The sequence below is a fragment of the Linepithema humile genome, chromosome 3 (genome assembly GCF_040581485.1).
Source record: "Linepithema humile isolate Giens D197 chromosome 3, Lhum_UNIL_v1.0, whole genome shotgun sequence".
NCBI classification, from domain to species: Eukaryota; Metazoa; Arthropoda; class Insecta; order Hymenoptera; family Formicidae; genus Linepithema; species Linepithema humile.
Window position 1 is genome coordinate 10,326,235 of NC_090130.1, and position 23,027 is coordinate 10,349,261.

At 29.2% G+C, this 23,027-nt stretch overlaps 2 protein-coding genes across 4 annotated transcripts; one reads left to right on the plus strand and one right to left on the minus strand.

Moving 5' to 3' along the window:
• Positions 1-5,148: 5,148 nt before the first annotated feature.
• On the plus strand, positions 5,149-10,228 carry LOC136998548 (leucine-rich repeat-containing protein 18-like). 2 transcript variants are annotated; one of them, XM_067351342.1, is made up of 6 exons: positions 5,149-7,713; positions 8,032-8,444; positions 8,585-8,806; positions 8,975-9,202; positions 9,327-9,622; positions 9,713-10,228. In XM_067351342.1, the coding sequence occupies exons 3-6, from the start codon at positions 8,753-8,755 to the stop codon at positions 9,990-9,992; spliced, it is 858 nt and encodes a 285-aa protein (XP_067207443.1). In that variant the 5' UTR covers positions 5,149-7,713; positions 8,032-8,444; positions 8,585-8,752; the 3' UTR covers positions 9,993-10,228. The 2 variants fall into 2 exon arrangements, with proteins under 2 accessions (XP_067207443.1, XP_067207442.1); XM_067351341.1 differs by having other exon boundaries at positions 5,149-8,444.
• Positions 10,229-18,559: 8,331 nt separating this feature from the next.
• Positions 18,560-22,339, minus strand: LOC136998533 (uncharacterized). Of its 2 annotated transcripts, XM_067351289.1 has the most exons (7): positions 22,187-22,339; positions 21,809-22,043; positions 21,549-21,746; positions 21,288-21,476; positions 20,822-21,094; positions 20,561-20,738; positions 18,560-20,474 (listed from the first exon to the last, which is right to left on the minus strand). In XM_067351289.1, the coding sequence occupies exons 2-6, from the start codon at positions 21,819-21,821 to the stop codon at positions 20,725-20,727; spliced, it is 687 nt and encodes a 228-aa protein (XP_067207390.1). In that variant the 5' UTR covers positions 21,822-22,043; positions 22,187-22,339; the 3' UTR covers positions 18,560-20,474; positions 20,561-20,724. The 2 variants fall into 2 exon arrangements, with proteins under 2 accessions (XP_067207390.1, XP_067207389.1); XM_067351288.1 differs by having other exon boundaries at positions 21,809-22,339.
• Positions 22,340-23,027: the final 688 nt, after the last annotated feature.

Consider the following 23,027-nt stretch of genomic DNA (forward strand, 5'->3'; position numbering starts at 1 on the left):
ATTACTTCGCCAGCCTGTAAGGCCATGTATCCTGGTCCCTTCATAAAATGATAAGCAAAGACATCTGGCGACTGCGTAGCTATGGCTAATAAATTGTGTAATATTTTCTGTTCGAGCTGGCATTGTTGCAGTAAAATATTTCTGTACAGTTCACTAAATTGAGTCCGCGCATGTTTCTCTACATATACGAATTTAGAATTCATATAAGTGAAAATGTCTAAATTAGCTATGCGTGATTCCTTTTTAAAAATTACGCCTGGCAAAGTTTCGAAAATTACTAATTTTGTATGCTCCGTGTGGAAAAGAGTGTATCCACAAGTCGAATAGGAGTCTCTGTTTGCCAATGCAAAAACTGTGTTTTTTGTAGTCATGGAATAAACAATTTGCTGTTGTTTGTTGACGACATCTATTATTCTGTGTGCATATCCTTTATATAATACTCCATAAGTGCCAAACCTGCATGTGTCTGTGGCCATGGATGCCCAATAGGTATCTCCATCCTCGATGGCGGTGCAATGTGTTGCATTCAGCGCACATGTCACTCCAGACCTCAGTTGGACTCGGTTCGTGTTTATCTTCACGTCAGCTATACAATTCTGTAGTGTAATTTTTACGGTTGTAAGTACCACGGCCTTTTCCCACGTGCCAAATGGATCGCTATATGTTGTTCCGGAACAGGTGCCATCATTGTTCACGTGTCCGGCCAGTGTTACCGGTCGTGTTGCAGTTTGATTAAATTTCAATCCTGTTATTCGAGTGTTCCCGATTTCGCAAATGCCATACATATGCATTCGTTGACAAGCGTCTCTCGATACTTCTTCTATATACGCGTGCTTCCCGTTGTACAAGTCCATGGAGTGAGAAAACATTCCGCATCTCCTGATTAATCTGTCTATTTCTATTTTGCATTGTATAACTCTCACGGAGGTGAATTCCTTAATTTGCAGCAATTGTATATAAATTTTTTGAGCTGCTACTTCTGGCTGTGGTATATCACATTCCTCTATCCCCAGTAATGACAGAGTAGTAATATTTGTCGATGCAGATCCGCAGTCATACCCTGTTATGCCTTCAGCGCGGTATAACCAAAAATTTAGCACGGCGATTATTAAAAATCTTCGGGGATCCATCTGAAATTTAGCACAATTTAAGGTATATTAATATAGCGCGCCTTTAATTGTCAAAACTTATTATTATTATTATTACTTATTTCCTTATTCGCTAACTTATTTATTTATTGTATTCGTTATTTCTTTATTTTATTTTTGTATCTATCCATTTGTTACAATTATTATTATTGTTATTATATATATGGGGCATTCTTTCTCAACTTTACACCCATGCTGCCCATTTTCTATTTGATCTAAAAATTTTTGAAAAAATCTTAAAATTTACAGAAAAATGTAAGCTTTCCAATGGCGCGTGGCAAAATTATCAAATTCAATTGGATCATACTTAAAATTTCAGAAAACCGAAAAAAAAATAATAAAAACGGTAATTATTCAAGCAATTATTCATTCGACGTTTTTCTCTTCCAATTAACACTTTCGAGTACTCTGTTTATCTGTGCACTGTCACATGAGTCTAAACTAAAATGACGGATCCAATATGGCCGCTAAAAATTTAAAAAATTTAAGAAATTAACTGATTTTTATAAAACTTGGTATAAAGGGGTTTTTCGGGTTACTGTATACGAGTTTAAAGTTATCTTTCGAAAATACAAAATGGCGGATTCAATATGGCCACCAAAACATTTTGAAAATTTTTAGAAATTAACGAATTTTTATAATACTTGGTATCAGGGACTTTTTCGGGTTGCTAATAACGAATCTGAAGTCGCATTTCAAAAATTCAAAATGGCGGATCTAATATGGCAACTAAAAATTTGAAAAATTTTTAAAAGTAAGGGAGTTTTATAAAATTTGAACAGAGAGTTTTACGGTCAGCTAAATACAAATCTTAAGTCGGATTTCGAAAACTGAAAATGTCGGATCTAATATAAAGACCAAAAATATTGAAAATTTAGGAAATTAACAGATTTTTATAAAACTTGATACTAGAGATACCTCTGATTCTGATGTCGCATGAGCTCTTACCCCCTACTTTTTGAAATCTTGATATGAAAAAGTCGAACTATTACCAGCATTGGAATATCTCTTAATCACCATTTCTTTGTTGATTGGGACGAAACAGTGATTTCTCAGAATCTCTGGAACTGGTGGAGCTACATCAAATCGTTTTTTCAAAAATCTTTTTTGTCTTTTGGTGCTCTTTGTCATTATATGACAGTATACTAATACTTTTAGAATTTTTTTGAGCTCAGTCAACAAGTTTCTCGAATGAAAGAATGACATCATTCGGTTTACTAAGGAGGCTAACTCGCATAGCTTCCCTTTTGAACACAGCACCTACACCGTCTGAAGCACCTTTACCATGTGCAGTGGCATGATAGTTCTATTCCGCTGCAACACTAAAATCCTCTTCGTGATGCATTAGATTCATCATCTGATATTTATTTTTAAAATGCTGTTTTGCCCCATCGCTAAAGTAGATTACTCTTCTTAGCTCAGGAATTATTATTTTCAATTCAGGAATCAGCATCTTTTGTACAGTATATACAGCAGCTGTGTCATGAAGTGTACTATCCGACAAAAAAATAAAACTTTTGTGTTCAAGTTCTAACTCTTTTTTATAGTAACACACGACAGGAAAGACAGTACATTGTGAATTATTAAAATGGAACGCCTGCGATGCATCTTGCACAACATACTTGTAATTCTCAGAAAAATCTAATACTGCAAGAACTTCACCTTTTTTTAAATTCTCTTTTCTTTCCTGATAGAATCGAGATTGTTCTTTTGCAATGAAAGAATGAGGTTTTAGAATGATAAATTTGTCACAAAATTCATCGACAAATTCCGACGACGGAAGAATTTGCGTCTGAAGAGTTGATCTGTCAGTTGTTGTCCAGACACTGAACTGTATGTGGTGAATACCTTTCTCATCTATGAGTTCTTTTAAATGTTTTTTTAGTTCAATAATACCAGGACATTTACTGCATTCACCAATATAACAATTTTCATCAGGATTTTTGCACACGATTTGGCGTAAGCAGTCTTTATAATCATGTAAAATCACATTGGAATCTTTAGTAAGATTATTTAAATTGACAAAGTCAATCATCAATTTGCAATTTTGATATATTGTACAGACACAGACCGAATGCGTACCATTCGCACCAGCAAGTATACAATGTTTTGGTCGGAGTTGGGCAAATTTACTAAAACTAACATGACAGTCAGGATGGCATTTACTATAAATATCATAAAGACCTCTTAAGTCTGAAAGGAGAAGACGTTTCTGAATCAAATCTCTGCCCTCGTCATTTTTTACTGAAACCATATCTTTCATACCTGGCATGATTCTGCTATTTTCGTCACTATTGTAAAAATCTTTAATTCGTGTAACAGTACTTTCCGGCAATGGTTTACCATTCTTAGCAGTTGTTTCTGCTAAAACGCCCTTAGATGCTTTCAATTCTCTAGCTTTTTTTGCAAAATACCTAGAACAGTTGAATTCCCGAGAAATTTGACTTAGACTCCATGCATCTAGTACTACAATCAAAATCGTCAATCTCAAAGGATCATTAATTTTCAAGAGTGGAAAATTTTTCTTTTAATCCACTCAACATATCTTCCAACTCAATCTCTCTTTGTAATTTTATGTTGCATTCAATTCCACTAAAAGATAATGAAGATGCACCGGAAGATACAGAAATATTCTGTTCAGTATCATGAGTACAATTATCAAACGTTTTATCAAGACTCGATGAGACGTGGGTATCTTCATTCATGCGAGGATATTTCATTTTCCTACATGCTGCACAAATTTTAGCATTATCTGGAAATTTTGGGAATAATCGTTTGATAACACTCGAAATGCGTCGAAGATCTTTCCCTCTGTGATCTTCCACATTGTAGGGATTGCAACATCTATCACCGTGTATACTGGACATATTCAAAATCAAATTCTAAGATTCACGATCAAAAATAGTACAGATAATAGAATTTTCTGTAGTATTGTTCTGAGAGCAGTCCTAAAAGAACGGTTAAAAGTAGCTCTGAAAAGAACTGTTCGAAGAAAACCTCAGAGAAACGCTCAAAGCACAAAAAAGCTTAGAACCATGGGAGTCGGATATACAAATCCAAATATTAAAGCGTTTAGAAATTTACGGAATCACAATGAAACGTTTTTTAACGTTAAAATGTTGTAATGAATGGCGATAATATCGCGGTAGAGAAACTCTCTCGAATGTGTACAAAATGGATTTCACGATCTGATTTTATGAAACTTTTTTAACTAGACTCAGAAAAAAAATAATGATCCAATTGAATTTGATAATTTTGCCACGCGCCCATGGAGGACTTGAATTTTGTTATAAATTTTAAATCAACAATTTTTAATATTTTTTTTATCTTCGCAAAGCTTTATATTTTTTTTATTCTAGGAAGAAGGATATCGAATATGTATTGAACAAACTGTTACGTCCAAACTCGGTGAAGTCAGGGGAAAATGCCGCGTATCACTGGTCAGATTTGAAGAGCCTGACCCAGTAACCCGAACGGTTCGTTTACGGGAACCGGAAAAACGACTGAAGGTCCCTCTTACTCCGTGTTCCAGCTTTGCCGTTCGGATGATTCCCTTTTTGGCCTGAGATAGTAATCTTAATTACCAGGGATGGAACCAGTGCAAACCAGGAAGGAAACGGTGAAAGGGGTGGCTATTGAAACAAATTTAAAGCGAGGTGTTTTTTAAATTAACGATAATCATTTTTAATAGAACCTAAAAATTAATACATAAAAGAAATCATTACAAACAAAAACATAAATTTTAGATCTTAAATTATAATAAGAATACAGGTTTTTATTTAAAACGGTTAAACAATTCTAATGAAAGATATTTTGGTTGTGACATTATTGTTATTATTATTATTATTTTCTTTTATTGGTGATTAAGAATGTGTGGGTATATATGTGTGTGTGTGAGTGTTATTCTTCGCGAGGACAGAAAAAATTTACGTGGTTGTGATATTCGGGAGGAAGCGGAGAGAGAGAGAGAAAGATGGCGGAGGAGAGGAGTACCTTATGGGAAAATTATGGCGAGTGAGCCTCTCAAGAAAATCGGGGAGGGGGGGGGGGGGGGTTCATCGGGAAGTTGATTAATTATTTGATCAATGTAATCGGGGAAGGATGAATCTGGGATCCTTGGTTCAGGAAAAGGGTCAGGTGAGGGGGAAGCAGGGGACCGTATGTCGTGAAGTCTATGGGTGGATGGTGCAATTACAGTGTGGCTTATTCTAAATCTTAAATAAGGCGACGCGAACGACGTTAATCCTATTGTGTTTAAAATATTTTTTAAAATTAGAGATCGATTCGGGCGTCTAGGGGGCGGGCGGGTCGAGGGAATGAGATAACATTAGAATTTACTAAAAGAAGAGAAGGAAAACTGAGTGGTTGGTTTACGAACGCGGAAGGTGATATTGTTGAACAAGCAAGAAAAAGGCAAAAACTTACTGATTTATGTTCTTGGCAGAAGGAGAACAAATAGAAGAGGGGACCTCGTTCCCTGTTGTTGATAATGAATTGTTCGTAACTGGACACTCAATGTCTATAAAATTGCTGTTACCCACTCACGGAAAATTCAGATAATTCGCAATGTATAGCACTAAGCACCTGAGCACTTTAACGATTGGTTTTGACAACTGACTGAACTGAAGTGAACTGGCTGATCAAGACAACTAAGATTTTTCGAAATGCTAGACTGAATTAACTGCAGAAGACGTCTGTGCGAAAAAAGTGTACTACTGATGAGTCGTAGGGCTAACGCAAGTTTTTATAAGTGTTGCCCCTCTCTACGGAAAAGTCGATTGGTCCTTTTGGTCCAAGTGGGTCGTAAAAATGCTAGCATTTAGAAAAATTTATACCTTGAATGGTGGTTCAAGAGCCTGGTGGGGTGATTTTTGTCTTTATGCAGTATAATTTTGTTGACAAATTTATGACTACCCGCCCGTTTCAAGATGTTTAGACAATATAGAAAGCGCACCCCGAGTAAACCGATCTGGCAACCTCTTGACTGGTGTCATCTGTTTTTGACTGAAAGCGTTCATACTTGCGTGAGAGAAAAAAAAGGAATATCTTTGTTTGGTTTTGAAACTCAGAGCAACAGAAAATTTGAAGCTGTGGTGATTAAGCCTTTAGTTTATGATGTCAGTTCTGTCAATGCTTTAAAAAGGTTCAAATACCGTGCCTGTAAGTTAAATGGCAGTTTATGATTTTTTGTCAGAGCCAGTGTGAAAGGGGCTAGTTCTGAGAACTTGTTTAGCGGTATCGGTATCATTTAAACAATTCAAAATTTATTGCTTTCCGAGTTTGCCAGATACGGTTTCGTTTTTAACGAAATATAAACTAGCGAGAAAGAAAAGAATCGTGGAGTTTTATCAGGACGTAACACAAACGAATTTTATAACTTTTTTCAAATTAGTAGCACAATGGTACAAGATAAAGGTATGATAATAAGAATATTAGAAATAAAAAATTTAGTCAGTTTAAAAAAAAATAAGAATGCTAACTGTAAGAACATCTATTTACGATTGCTACACAATCGTTGCACTTTTTCAAAATTTAATAAATTTAACATTGGAGAGAAATAACATTTCTTTTTTGATCAAAGGAGCTGAGTACGTTATCTCACCTTCCGTATCTTATATTTTTGCACAATTATCGTGCAAAATCTACTCGATTTACACAGAAATGGCTCAAGCTATCTTCTATTGGAAATAATTTATTATGCTTAAACATGAATCACAATTTTGTAAGTTAAACAATGCAATATTAAAAAATTATGATATTTACTAAGTATAATAACATTATTATCTGAGAAAATAAAACATTTCGTCAGCGTGATTCTTGTAAATCACCGTTTTGTCAGCAGAAAAGTGTACTGAAATATTATAATTCATAAATTATGTGGGATATTTGGTATAAATTAACTTTTATTCTATTTAGATTCTATACATGCCAACGTACTTTATTTTTATTAATTATTTTTTAATTTAAGTAAATAACACATTTTGTCAATTATTGAATATTATTTATGTGAAAAAATCAAATTATTGTAATATGTTTTCGAACCATGCATTGAATGATCAACGTTATGACATACAATTAAGCTATACAAGACTGTTTACGATTTGTGCAACATAGATAGAGTATTATTATAATATACAAAAATGACTTCCTTGATACATAATTTCTACATTGCCAGCTTGATACTCTTATAAATTTTTCTGTTGAAATATCAAAACAGGAACGCGTCGCAACGCATAACAAGATAAACTTTTTTATTCGCTATCATAAAATAATTTTTTTAAATTAAATTATAATTTATTTTAATTCACTAATTATATGTCAATCCTGCAATATAAAAATCGTTCACTTTGATGAATTACAATTTTATATAACGTTCGGCAAAAGCACGTATGATTTTCCCCACATTGACACAAAATAATAAACATCAATGACTTTATGTATAGCAGTTTGGACGTATGTTACAGAGCAGTACATTTAGCAGTTATTATATAACACAGATAACCACGTTTTACAATTCACATTCTTATCGTTTACAAGACGCTTTTAACATAGGAGAAGAAACGAGGTATTATTCACTTTACATTTAATGCATAATTATCTTTATTGCTTAAAATTATAAATTTATATGAGTTAAATTAATTTCAACATACATTTTATAACATCTTCTATATCATAGCGACATTTATACTTTGCAGATCTTTTTCATATTGAAAAGACATATTAAAGTAACATTTTCTTTATAATTCTTTTGAGATTATGAATAGAAACAGTAGAAATGTATAGAAATTATTTATTTATCAAGAATAATAGAATTTCTTTAAGTAAAATTTAAAGTACACAACTTTGTTAGATCAAATATTATTTATAATTTATAACTTTCCAGAAGGATTGTTCTAGTATCACATAACACTTGATATTGTAAAATCCACATAATATTCTACAAATTTTGAATTGCGTTAGATGTTTACAATAATGCAAAATAAATGTATCATTCAGCAAGCATCAAGTAAAATAAAACTTCATGAAGTTTTGAAGGAGATAGTAAGATCAAAGATTGAAGAAAAATCTTTGTACTGTTCTTTGACAATGCATACATCTTTTCGGAATCTAGTAAATGTAAATTTAGGAGAATATAAGTATATTCTTTTACCAAAAGAATTCGGTACATTACATCATCTTCAAGAGATTACATTATGCACAAAGTTAGTCGCGAATACTACTCAGGCTGCATGGAAATGGTTAGAGCAAACTCCTATAAGAAGTAATTTAAAATCATTGAAAATAATGAATTATCACGTAAGTCGCACTATCTACATACTCAGATATTATGATATTAATTACGAATTAACAGAATAAAGTTTTTATTCAAAAAAAAAAAAATTACTTAACGTTTCCACCATTTATCTTATATTATTAAATTATTTTGTCATTTATAGCTATCTAAATTACCTTTACAAATCACATGTTTGAAAAATCTTACAACATTAAACATGACAAATAACAGAATCATTTCTTTACCAAAGTAGTTTGGTAATTTGCCTCTTTTGGATCTTGATCTATCGTGTAATTTTCTCAGTTCTGAACAATCTGCATGGAAATGGTTAATGCAAGCTCCCATTAGAAATAATTTAAAAAAACTTGACATAAGTTTTAATTTAGTAAGTTGTAATATCAGATTACTAAGATATCACTTACAAATGTAAGTTGCGTTATTTAGTTGCTGACATTTCATTATTTTAACTGTTTTAAAATATTATTTAAAAATAAAGAGTATAGTTCTAATAGGGTCATTTATTGATATACTATCAATGTTCTATTATACATAGTTGACTGAATTTCCATCAGAAATTACATATTTGGAAAATCTACGGATCTTAGACATAAACAGTAACGAAATTGACTTCTTACCAAAAAAGTTAGGTACTTTGCCTCATCTTACACGTCTTAATTTTTCTTCTAATCACCTTGGAAAATCTAATCACAATACGTGGAAATGGTTAGAGCAAGCTACAGTCAGATATAAATTGGGTGAATTAGATCTGTCGAGCAATCTGGTAAGACTTGCACAATTTATTTATCAAAATACATAAAAAGAACCAAAATTATTAAAAGAAAATAAAAAGGTTAGTTTATATTTATGATCTACTAATAAATTATAAAATTATTAATTATTTTTAGTTAACGGAATTACCGCCACAAATTGGAAACCTAAATGCTTTAACTCTTTTAAGACTTGCTTACAATAAGCTAAAATGTTTACCACATAGCCTCGGAAATCTAAAAAAATTAAAACAACTTGATTTGTTCAACAATGATTTGTTATATTTACCAGGAAGTGTGGGACATTTGTCGGCGTGTATAATTGTTGAAGGGAATCCATTTAATTTAAATAACGATAATGATGATGATTTGATTACAAATTTGAAAGTGCCAAGTCTTTTGGATTGTTCAGCTGAATTTATTCTGAAAACTGGGTTTGTTGCCATTATTTTGATGTTTTTAATTATATTTAATTTCACTCTTGAATAATATTGTGTAAGTCAAAATTATTTCAATATTTTTAGGAATCTTGACGATTATATAAGTAGATTAAAAAACAGAGAGGGATTATCACCAGAATTGGTCAAATATTTGAATGAAGAAAAATATTGCTTCTTTTGTGAAACTCCATGTTTTCGTTATTATGGAAAGCGTTTCATAAATTATTCTGTGTATGATGAAGTACTGGATCTTGAACTTACATCTCGTATATATCACTCGTATATATCACCCAATGTTAAGAATGTAAAGATTGAATGTTATGCTTGTTCATCAGAATGTGCTAAAAGATTAAGGTTTGATTAGTATATTAGACTTAAAATTTACAAAATGTAATCTATATAAAAATATCTGATATGACTGATATCAAAACTTTTGAATTTTGTATATTGTTTGACGAGTATACATATAATTTATCGATATTCGTCGATATTATTATTTTTGCATATACTTGAAACACAAAATTATATATATATTTAGTGATAGGATTCCACAAATAGATTCTTTCTTGTAAATTTTTATACAAACCAAGATTGACTAAAGATAAAAAATCTTAAAACATCTTGCAGACTGTTTTAATTGAAGAATTTGTCAAATCTTAAAAGCTTTAAAGTCTTGAATTTGTATATATACATATGGTTGTGTAAATATACATGTAAATTGTATATATATATATATATATATATATATATATATATATATTGTACATATATGTACATTTTATACATACATGTGCTTGTGTATATGTATATGTGTGAAATTATGTAAAATATTTTACACATTTACACCATTCAAGACATTCAAGGCATTAAAACTTGCAAAATTTTTAAGATTTTCAAGATTTTTCTTTTATATCAGCTTTACAAAATGTATTGAAATTTTTGATTTCCTCAACCCTGGTGAAAAAACATCTCATAATTTCCTAGAAAATTTTAAGAATTTTTCATAATTTTATTTTATGAAAAATTCTGAAAAAAAATTTCTTATTTATTCATATTTTTAAAACATTTTTTAAAAAATTATTTAAAAAAAAAAAAAAAAAAATTATTAGCCGGGATTTTTAAGATTACGGAATCTGATGTAATAATGTTCGATAGCTGTATAGCTGCAAGCGTTATAATAATAATTATTATAAAAATTATTTTTGCCAATAATATGTTATAATTACAATTTATATTTCATAAGCGGTTTTTATATTTATTATGTATGAAATGTAATAAATTCAATATTTGTAATTACTATATATTTTTTATAGAATTTTTAAATGTATATGTATGCGAGTATGTGTTGTAATAAGGTACATTTTTCTGTATTCTATTTAACGGAATATTTCTAAAAAAAATTTACGATTTATCAGCTTCCATATTTTGCTATGCCTTTGAGTACATTTCATTTAACGGTACAAATTAACGCAAGTATATATTTCTATTCTATCTTTTTCATTGGATGTCAAACACAGAATAAAACATGTATTAACATGTATGTTAACGTGACATTCTATGTTCGATATCTACTAGAAAATAAATATAGAATGACACGTTTTTACATTGCTAAATGAAATGCATTCAAAAATAAGGTAGAAAAATACAAATTGATAAATCGTATATTTTTCAACTTGTAAAAATATTTGATATTTCTAAAGGCCTGTGTCCACAATGCAAGAAATTGGTCCAAGTTCTTGGTCCGAGAAATGTATAGCCAATTAAATTGAAGTTTTTATGGAAAAACAGCAAGTTGATTGGTTACACATTTCTTGAAGCAATCCAACCATTTTGGGCCAAGAACTCGAACCAATTTCTTGCATCGTGGACACGGGCTTTAATATATACAGATCTGGAAAATATGAGAAATAATGAATTTATTCATATATTTTTATATATTTTTATTTCTTTTCTGAACTTTTCTGAAAAGTGTGCCAATTCATACAAAAAATCTTAAAATTTTCTGAAAAAGTTATAAAATTTTTGTAAAAAATCTGAAAATTTTTATGAAAAATTCTGAGAATATTTTTCACCAGGGAACTCAAGATATTGTTGCACGATTTTTATACTTTACCACTAAATTTATGTATTTTTTTTATAACATGCATGTTAAATAGAAACAAAATATTAATACGTTTGATTGACATATTTTTAAGGCTTAATATCAAGTGTAATTCTTGGTAGAAATCTGTGCAGTTTGACTAAACACCCGGCCAGTTACTATTAAATATTACTTGTTTTTTTTTTATATACAAAAATACTGCATGGCACACAACTAGGCAAAATTAGTTAAAGAAATTTTATTATATAATACTATTATATACTTTATTATATTTTATTGTATAATAAATTTGCTTTAACTAATTTTGCCAAAATATATTTTAACAGAATATATCATTGATATTAAAAGGTTTCTGATCAGTTTTTAAAATAAAAAGATAATAAATTTAATAGTAAATTTAATAACAAGTAAAGTTTATGTTTAATAAGTTTGTAAAATAATCAAGTGCAAAATTAATAAAAATGTGTAGACGCGTGCAAAAATATAAGGCAAAGAAAGAAAAACCTACAGTATTAAAACAGCTTAAAATACATAACTCACATAATTCTGTCATAAAAATTTAAACAGAGGTTAAAAGTGACAATTATCAATCATCTATTTATTGCCCTCTTACTGCTAACTAACTGAATTCAGATTTTGTACATTTTTCTATGTAGTAACTGCACGAATAGCGTTACGTTTTAATTGGCACCCTAACAGTTTTACAATTACTATATTTTTCAATTACTAAGAAGAAAGCAATATAACTGCCCAATAACCAATTGAAAACTGCATTAAATTTCTACCAGAGATATTTTCCATAAAATTAAAATACATGTTATGCAACGATTTGTGACATTAAGAATATATTTCTTAGAAAACTGGGTAATGGTTTTGTTATTTTAACTAAGTTTGCATTTTAACTAAGTCAGGTGTGCTAATGGAAAAATTTAATAAATTTTTTTTACATATAAATGTGTTTACATAACATTTATTTATGTTTACAAGTTTTTTATTATGTCTCTCCTTCTCTCCCCTTTCTCTCTCTTTTTCGTCTCCCCCCCCCCCTCTCTTTTTCTCTTCTTTTGTTTTTTCTTATTGTAATATATTTTTATAGGAAAAAAAATATTTTTTGTAATTTTTTATATTGTTATTGAAGAAATTAATAAATATTGTCGTTGATAACATTCGATGTATCTGGCCAATATCCGATGAAACAACAGACGGATTAATTAAATATGCTTAACGGCCGTACCATTATTATTATCGAATGGAGTAAAAAAGTCTTACAGGTGCAGTCTAGTGTCATTATAACTTTGATAAAATATTTAAATTAAAGTTGCTTTTCATACAATCGTATATTCCTGTGTCAATAATTACTCGAAACAAATAAACATATAATTGAGATTATCAATTTAAATTTTCGTTCTTATTCATTTAATTACACCCTTCTCGTTCGTCACCCCTCACCCTTCTCTCTCAAATTGTGCACGAAGGTTCCGTCACGGGTAAAAGGCATTCAATTCTTTAATCCAAAAGGGAATCTACGAGCGGTTGACTTGTTGACAGAGTAAAACGACTCTTTCAGTCGCTGACCCGTCGCTAGTCCTAAACGTACCGCTCGGCTCGTGCGATCAGGCCCGCTTACATTGATCGCCGAGTCCAAAAAAAATCTTCTATCATGACGTAACAATAAAGTACCTAACTACTTTGGCGAAAAAGTAATATTATTTCTCTCTGATGTTAAATTTAATAAATTTTGAAAAGTTGCAACAATTGTGTAGCAATTGTAAATAGATTTTCTTACAGTTTGCATTCTTATTTCGTTTCTTAAAAACTGACTAAATTTTTTATTTCTAATATTGTTATAATCATACCTTTAGCTCATACCACTGTGCTACTAATCAGAAGAAAAAGTTATAAAATCTGTTCGTACAATGTTTAATATCTTTCTTCCTAGAATAAAGAAAGTGTCAAGCTTTGCAAAAATAACAGAAAATATTAAAAATTATTAATATTAATGTACTTTGTATAAAATTAATGTCTTATTTAATTGCCAGTGCATTCAACAAAAATCTTATTTCACGTTATTTTAAATATACATATTACCCTGTTTTTTCTGTTGTATTTATAAAAAAACGTAGAGCTTTATTGGCAATAAACTTCTATGAAACTAACACAAAACACATTGATCTGTTTAAAAAAAGTTTTAAAAGTTCTAAATGTACTATTGCGTTGTCGACGTTAAAGCTACATTATAATCACAATTATATGTTTATTTGTTTCGAGTGATTATTGAAACAAGAATATACGATTGTATGAAAAGCAACTTTAATTTAAATATTTTATCAAAGTTATAATGACACTAGGCTGCACCTGTGAAACTTTTTTATTCCATTCGATAATAATAACGAAAATACCGGCAAAAGAGAGAAGAATCAGAGAAAAAAAAGAAAAAAAAAATGAACCAACTTACTTGTTGCAGAGTAGTTTCGGATCGTTCAAGTGGACGCCCTGCTGAGGGATGGTGTTGTGGAAGAGACTGACCCTCTTTTTGAGATGCACCACTCGGTTACGGTAAAGTATTACTTAACGACACTACTCGCGACTTGTTTTACTTTCTGATTCGCGGCCCGAACTACTCGAAAAATTGGGAAACAAAGACGAAACTGTTATAAAAATGACTGTGAGTCTATGATAATGATTGGGGCCACCAGAACACGGGTTTTTATATCCTTTTCTTGGGATGGATCCATTTGGAAAATCATAGGTTTTTGAGGCGAGGATCGAATAAAAATTAATCTTACAAGAAGATTTTTAATGCGGGAGAGGATGGCGTCATTTCTAGCTAATAGGATTAGGTTTAGATAATCAGGTTACTTGAAATGGGGGTAGAAATAAAGGGGCCCTAACGAATAAGGAGTAGCGTCGTTTCGGGTCCATATACGATGGGGATGGGTTTTTGAGGTGGCGTAATCCGGTTGGTGTTAATTAACATAGGTGGGGTGCATCTCGGTGCCTTAAGATCTGAGTGGGCGTAGTCTTTAGACCATACGATAGAATGATAGGTGGTCTATAGAGGTTTTTGTCCCAATTCCAGACTTTCGGATTGGAGGGTTGAGAATCGGTGTATAAGTTCGCAGGGGCTTGGTTCAATGATCTAATAAATTTGATAGTTTATGACTGTCGCGTGCCTTTGGAGTCGCATGGAGAGTACGACTAATGCATCTCGGTTTTTCAGACCTACTGAACACGTGCGCCGTGGCAAGTGTCTCGCCTTCTAGACGTGCGACTGCGATCATTGTCCGACCATTACTCGGTAAAACCCTATCTATTAGCTAGGGTTCTTGTAGGTGGAATCCAAGAATATGGGCTAGCTGGTGCCAGTTTTTTTTTATCTCTTAGTCTAAACGTCTGAAGTTGGCTGAAAACTCCTACAGCAAAGTTTTGACTTTTACGATTTTTCTGGCGCCGATAGGCACACTGAGCGGCAAAGGTTGTTTGGAATATTGATGCCACCTACTATTTTTCTCTGTGTTCGAGCTTGTGGTGTCTCGTGAGAAAAGCAGCTCTGGCGTTATAATATTCTTTAAAAATTTTTGTTGGTCCCGCGTTTATAAGGTCTGGTATTTAAAGATATATCTTATTCAAAAAAAAAAAGAATCGTGGAGTCTGATCGGGACGAAACATTATCTCACTTTCCGTATCTTGTATTTTTGCACAATTTTCGTGGAAAATCCACTTAATCTACATGGAAATAGCTCAAGCTTTCTTCTATTAGAAATAGTTTATTATGCTTAAACATAAATAACAATTTTATAAGTTAAACAATGCAATATTAAAAAATTGCGATATTTACTAAGCATAATAATATTATTATCTGAGAAAATAAAACATTTCGTCAGCGTGATAGTTGTAAATCATTCTTTTCACATCAGAAAAGTGCACTAGAATATTATAATCCTTAAATTATGTAGGATATTTGGCAAATTAACTTTTATTCTGTTTGGATTCTATACATACCAACATACTTTATTTGTTATTAGTTATTTATTGATTTAAAAATTTGACACATTTTGTCAATTATTAAATATTATTTACGTTAAGAAGTCAAATTATTGTAATATGTTTTTGAACCATGCATTGAATGATCAACGTTATGACATACAATTAAGTTATACAAGACTGTTTACGATTTGTGCAACATAGATAAAGTTATTATAATATACGAAAATGACTTCCTTGATACATGATTTCTATATTGCCAGCTTGATACTCTTATAAATTTTTCTGTTGAAATATCAAAATAGAAACACGTCGCAATGCATAACAAGATAAACTCTTTTATTCGCTATCATAAAATAATTTTTTTTAATTAAATTATAATTTATCATAATTCAGTAATATTATGTCAATCCTGCAATATAAAAATCGTTTACTTCGATGGATCACAATTTTATATAACATTCGGCAAAAACACGTATGATTTTCCCCACATCGACAAGAAATAATAAACATCAATGACTTTATGCATAGCAGTTTGGACGTATGTACAGAGCAGTACGTTTAGCAGTTGTCATATAACACAGATAACCACGTTTTACAATTCACATTCTTATTGTTTACAAGACGCTTTTAACATAGGAAAAAAAACGAAGTAATATTCACCTTACGTTTCATTTAGAATTATCTTTATTGCTTAAAATTATAAATTTATATGAGTTAAATTAATTTCAACATACATTTTATAATATCTTTTATATCATAGCAACACTTATACTTATACTACTATATCACATTTATACTTTGCAGATCTTTTTCATATTGAAAAGACATATCAAGGTAACATTTTTTTTATAATTCTTTTGAAATTATGAATAGAAACAGTAAAAATGTATAGAAATTATTTATTTGTCAAAAATAGTAAAATTTCTTTAAGTAAAATTCAAAGTACACAACTTAGATCGAATAATATCTATAATTTTACTTTCCAGAAGGATTGTTTTAGTATCACATAACACTTGATATTGTAAAATCCATATAATATCCTACCAATTTTGAATTGCATTAGATGTTTACAATGATGCAAACTAACGGTATCGTTCAGAAAGCATCAAGTAAAATAAAATTTCATGAAGTTTTTAAGGAGATAGTAAGATCGAAGATTGAAGAAGAATCTTTGTACTGCTTTTTGTACTATTCTTTGACAATGCATACACTTTTTCAGAATCAAGTAAATGTAACTTTAAAAGAATATAAGTATATTCTATTGCCAAAAGAGTTCGGTACATTACATCATCTTCAAGAGATTACATTATCCACACCTTATGACGTGAATACTACTCAATTTGCATGGAAATGGTTAGAGCAAGCTTCTATGAGAAATAACTTAAAATCTTTGAAAATAATGCATTATGGCGTAAGTTGCACTATCTACTTAATCAGATATTATGATATTAACAACTAATTAACAGAATAAAGTTTTTAAAAAATAAAAAAGTTACTTAACATTTTCACCATTTATCAAATTACCAGGACCATTGATCAGATATTTGGAATAAAAGATATTGCAACTTCTGTGGAACTCCATGTTTTCGTTATTATGAAAAGCGCTTCGTAAATTTCACTCAGTATCATGAAAGACTGTATGTTCAATTCCGTGGATCACCAAATATTATGAATGCAAGTTTTGAATGTTATGCTTGTTCATCAGAGTGTGCTAACATATTATTGTTTTAAGAAGACATAATTAATTTATTAGACATAAAATTTACAACAGAATGTAACTTGTATAAAAATATCTGATATGACCAATTTTAAGACTTTTGAATTTCATATATTCTTTGACGAGTATACATATAATTTATCGATATTCGTCGATATTTTTATTTTTATATATATTTTAAAACTCAAAATTACATATATATTTAGTGATAAGATTCGACAAATAAATTCTTACATGCAAATTTTTAAACAAATCAAGATTAACTGAAAATCAATAATCATTAAACATCTTGCAGACTGTTTTAATAGAGAATTTTGGCAAATCTTAAAAGTTTTAAAGTCTTGAATTTGTATATATATATACGTGTGTATATATATATATATATGTTTGTGTATATACTTGTATATTGTATATACATATATGTATATTGTATACATACATGTGCCTGTGTATATGTATATGTGTTAAATTATGTATAATAGTTCACACATTTATATCATTGAAGGCATTTAATACACTTTAAGACTTGCAAAATTTTAAGATTCTCAAGATTTTTCTATCATAACAGTCTTACAAAATGTATTGAAATTTTTTGATTTCCTTAACTCAAGCTTTTAATTCAAGATATTTTTGCATAATTTTTATACTTTATCACTAAGTTTATGTATCATTTTTTTATAACATTTATTATTAGTAAAAATAAAATGTTAATACGTTTAATCGACATATCTCTAAAGCTTAATATTAACTACAATGTTTTTCATGAAGTTAAAATACATATGATATGCAACGTTTTGTGACATTAAGAATATATTTCTTAGAAAACTGAATAATAATTTTGTTATTTTAATTTTTGCATTTCAACAAAGTCAAGTGTGCTAATGGGAAAAGTTAATTAACTTTTTTTCTTTTATAAATACAAATATGTTCTTTAATTACATAAGATTTATATTTACAGTTTTTTCAATCTCTTTCTCTTTCTCTTTCTCTCTCTCTCTCTCTCTCTCTCTCTCTCCCCTCTCTCTTCTTTTTTTGCAATCTATTCTTACTCTAATATATTTTTATAAGAAGAAAAATATTTTTCATAATATCGTTATTACTTTGATAAAATTTTTAAAGTTGCTTTTCATACACTCGTATATTCTTGTGTCAATAATATGCGAAACAAATAAACATATAATTAACATTATACTGTAGCTTTGACGTTGACAATGGAAGAGTACTTTTAAAATTTTTGAAACTTCTTTTCAACACATGAATGTGTTTTGTGTTAGTTCGATAGTAGTTTATTGGCAATAAAGCTCTACATTTTTTTATAAATATAACAGAAGAAACGAGGTGATACGCACATATATTTAAAATAACGTAAAATAAGATTTTTCTTTAATACATTAGCAATTAAATAAGACATTATTTTTATACAAAGTACATTAATACCAACAATCTTTAATATTTTCTGTTATCTTCGCAAAAATTAATATTTTTTTATTGTAGGAAGAAAGATATCAAACATATATTGAACAAACAGATTTTATAACTTTTCTTGAAATTAGCAGCACAGGTACGAGATAAAAATATGATTATAAGAATATTAAAAATAAAAAATTTAGTTATAACTAAAAAAAGAAATAAGAATGTTTTAACTGTAAGAACATCTATTTACGATTGCTACACAATCGTTGCACTTTATCAAAATTTAATAAATTTAACATCGGAGAGAAATAACATTTTTTTTTGGTCAAAGGAGCTAAGTACGTTATCTCTCTTTCCGTATCTTTTATTTTTGCACAATTGTCGTGCAAAATCCATTCGATCTACATAGAAATGGTTTAAGCTATCTTCTATTGGAAATAATTTATTATGCTTAAACATGAATCACAATTTTGTAAGTTAAACAATGCAATATTAAAAAAATGTGATATTTACTAAGTATAATAACATTATTATCTGAAAGAATAAAACATTTCGTCAGCGTGATTCTTATAAATCATCGTTTTGTCAGCAGAAAAATGTACTGGAATATTATAATTCATAAATTATGTGGGATATTTGGCAAATTAACTTTTATTCTATTTAGATTCAATTCAATTCAACGTACTTCATTTTTAATAATTATTTATTAATTTAAGTAAATAACTTATTTCGTCAATTATTAAATACCATTTATGTGAAAAAGTCAAATTATTGTAATATGATTTCGAATCACGCATTGAATGATCAACGTTATGACATACAAAAGCTATACAAGACAGTTTACGATTTGTGCAACATAGATAGAGTATTATTATAATATACGAAAATGATTTCTTTGATACATGATTTCTATATTGCCAGCTTGATAATCTTATAAATTTTTCTGTTGAAATATCCCATGTGGGAAATGACTACCGGCGAGATAATGGCCCAGTATCGATTTCTGGTACTGAGTATTGGCGCGTTACTAGATGCCAGTACTGATGTGATACTGGAGAAATACTGGGATGATAGAATTGGGTCAAGACTCGAATTACAGTACTACTTTGGTACAGAATTCCAGTATTGCTGCAGTACCGATTTCCATTATTGTTACGGTACCAATTTCCATTATTGTTACGGTATTAAATCAGTACCGATTCTCAACATAACAGTACTAAAAATCAGTACCAATCCCCAATACAGTAACAGTATTAAATATCTGTACCGATTTCAAATACTATTATAGTATCAAAAATCAATACTGATTCTTAATACTGTAACAATATTTAAGATCAGTATCAATTTCCAATAATTATTATCAATTTTGTGCGCGATATTCACAAATTAAATTACAGTATTATTATTAGAATTATTTATTATACACATATAAAATCAATTAATTGACATTAATTAAATATATGAATAATTATAGTTATAACATAATTAATTAATTAATTCACATTTTTTTCCAACATTTTCTCTTTCTTTGCGACCTCCGCACCGATCTACTGCTCCCGAAAACCATCGACTCATGGAAGAATTTATTTCTCTTTCTTCCTTAGTTCCAAATTTACTTACGAGAATATCTATCAAATAATTTTTTATTCTTACATTATAAAATATATCAATTGATAATTAATATTAATTTAATAGAAGCTGAAATAACGCATACCCATAAGTAAACTATAAATTTTCGTTTTGCTGAAGTTTAATTTTTTTGTTTCATTTTTTTGTCGACCAAAAGCAGTAAATAATATCTGGACATCTTTAGTCATTACAGCTGATAAAGCATTATGTATAGCTTTTCTGTATGTTGAAGCTACATCAACATATTTCTCAAATAACGTACGCTGTAAAAAATATAAACCTATAAAATATTTTATTTATATATATATTAAATAAAATATTAAAATAATCTAAAAAAATTAATTACCAAGGCATTTTTTTTCGTTAACGTCCATTGAGGCATCCAAAGTATCAAAATCATCTAATATAGATATCGGTAATGTAAAACCAATAATTTGTTTTAAAGCAGAAACTGGATTCATTTCATCTTTGTGTGATAAATTTAATAATAAATTGTTTTGTAATTCTTCAAATCCTTTCCGTATATCGTATAAAATACTTTTTTTTATGTTATCCATCTTTTTTTGTATAAGTACTTTTACTTGTTCATAGCAAGCATTAGCAATGACTTGAGTGCATTCTAAAATAGGAAAACAAATAAGTATTTATTAATTCTTAATTTATTAATTTATTTATTTATTAACTTATTTATTTATTTATTTATTTATTTATTTATTTATTATTTATTTATTTAGTTATTTATTATAAGAAAATCTAAGTTATATTATTGTAAAAGTTTTTTAAGTAATCTTAATTGTTAAATAATACTACACCATTATTTTCTATACAATTATTGTGTAATTTTGTTCTTTGCAATGGATTTAAATTTTCGGCTTTGTCAAAGAGAGAGAGAGTCGCTTTACGCTTGTTACTTTTTTTGGTTGTCAAATCTTGCATTGCAAATAAACTTTTGTTATTTTTAAAAGTAACGGATTCTGATGAACTGCTTGGAACGTCATTATCTACGAAATAAAAATATCAATTATAAATGTATAAATTTACGAATTTCAAACATGTTTACAAACAATAAATACCTTCTTCTATTTCCGTAATTTTTTCTTTTACAATTTTTTGACTTGAAAATGATTGAAATTCAAAATCACTGATTTTACTTGATTTATCTGATGCTGTATCTAACAATTCTTCAGCATCTATATCAGATACTTCACTTGAAAGTACAACAGTGTCTTCTGAAATGCGTGTCATACGACGTAGTCCCTGATCGAAATTATCTATAATATAACGTAAATAATTCAATGCATTTTTTATTTTACTTTTTTTAACTTGTACTTACTAGCATTTTTCATTAATTTAACAGGATATTTCTTCTATGTTAATTCTGGAGTTTTATTTTCTTTACTCCATTCACTTTATCGTACTCTAATTTTGGCGGATATTTGCAAAACCATGTGCGTTTAAGTTTTAATAACCATTCTTTTGGTACAAGATCTATACATAATTTTTTATCTTGACGCCGAATACTAGTAAAGCAGACGACTACGTGCGTAACATTATCACTTAGTTCAGTTCTATATAAATTACACGAATAATAAATTACGATTATTTTTCTTTATTGGTAAAAAAAACTTTTAAGTCAATAATATTACGTATTTTATTTTGAAAATTAACAATAACATAATTACCAATAAATTGAAAAAATACGTGTACTCACAAATATGAAAAATCATTCATGGTTGATGCGAATTATAGCACTGCACTGCACTAGCCTTAGTAATACACTGGACTAAAATATAGTTTCACTTTTTGTCACGTAAATTAAAATATACAAGAAAAATATACAGTTATGAATTCTTTATTTGCTATCATAAGAGAATTTTTCTTTAAATAAATAATAATTTTTTCTAATTCACTAATTATATGTCAATCCTGCAATATAAAAATCGTGTACTTCGATGGATTACAATTTCTTATAACGTTTGGCAAAAGCACGTATGATTTCCCCCACATCGACACAAAATAATAAACATCAATGACTTTATGTATAGCAGTTTTGACATATGTTACAGAGCAGTACGTGTAGCAGTTGTCATATAAAACAGATAGCCACGGTTTACAATTCACATTCTTATCGTTTACAAGACGCTTTTAACATAGGAGAAGAAACAAGGTAATATTCACCTTACATTTAATTCAGCATCATCTTTATTGCATCAAATATTATGTTGTTTATTTTCAAAAATTTATATGATTTAAATGAATTTCAACATACATTTTATTACAGCTTCTATATCATAGCTATCATAGCTATCATTCTATATCACATTTATACTTTGCAGATCTTTTTCATATTGAAAAGACATATTAAGGTAACATTTTCTTTATAATTCTTTGAGATTATGAATAGAAACAGTAGAAATGTATAGAAATTATTTATTTGTCAAGAATAATAGAATTTGTTTAAGTAAAATTCAAAGTACACAACTTTGATTGAATAATATCTATAATTTCACTTTCCAGAAGGATTGTTCTGATATCACATAACACTTGATATT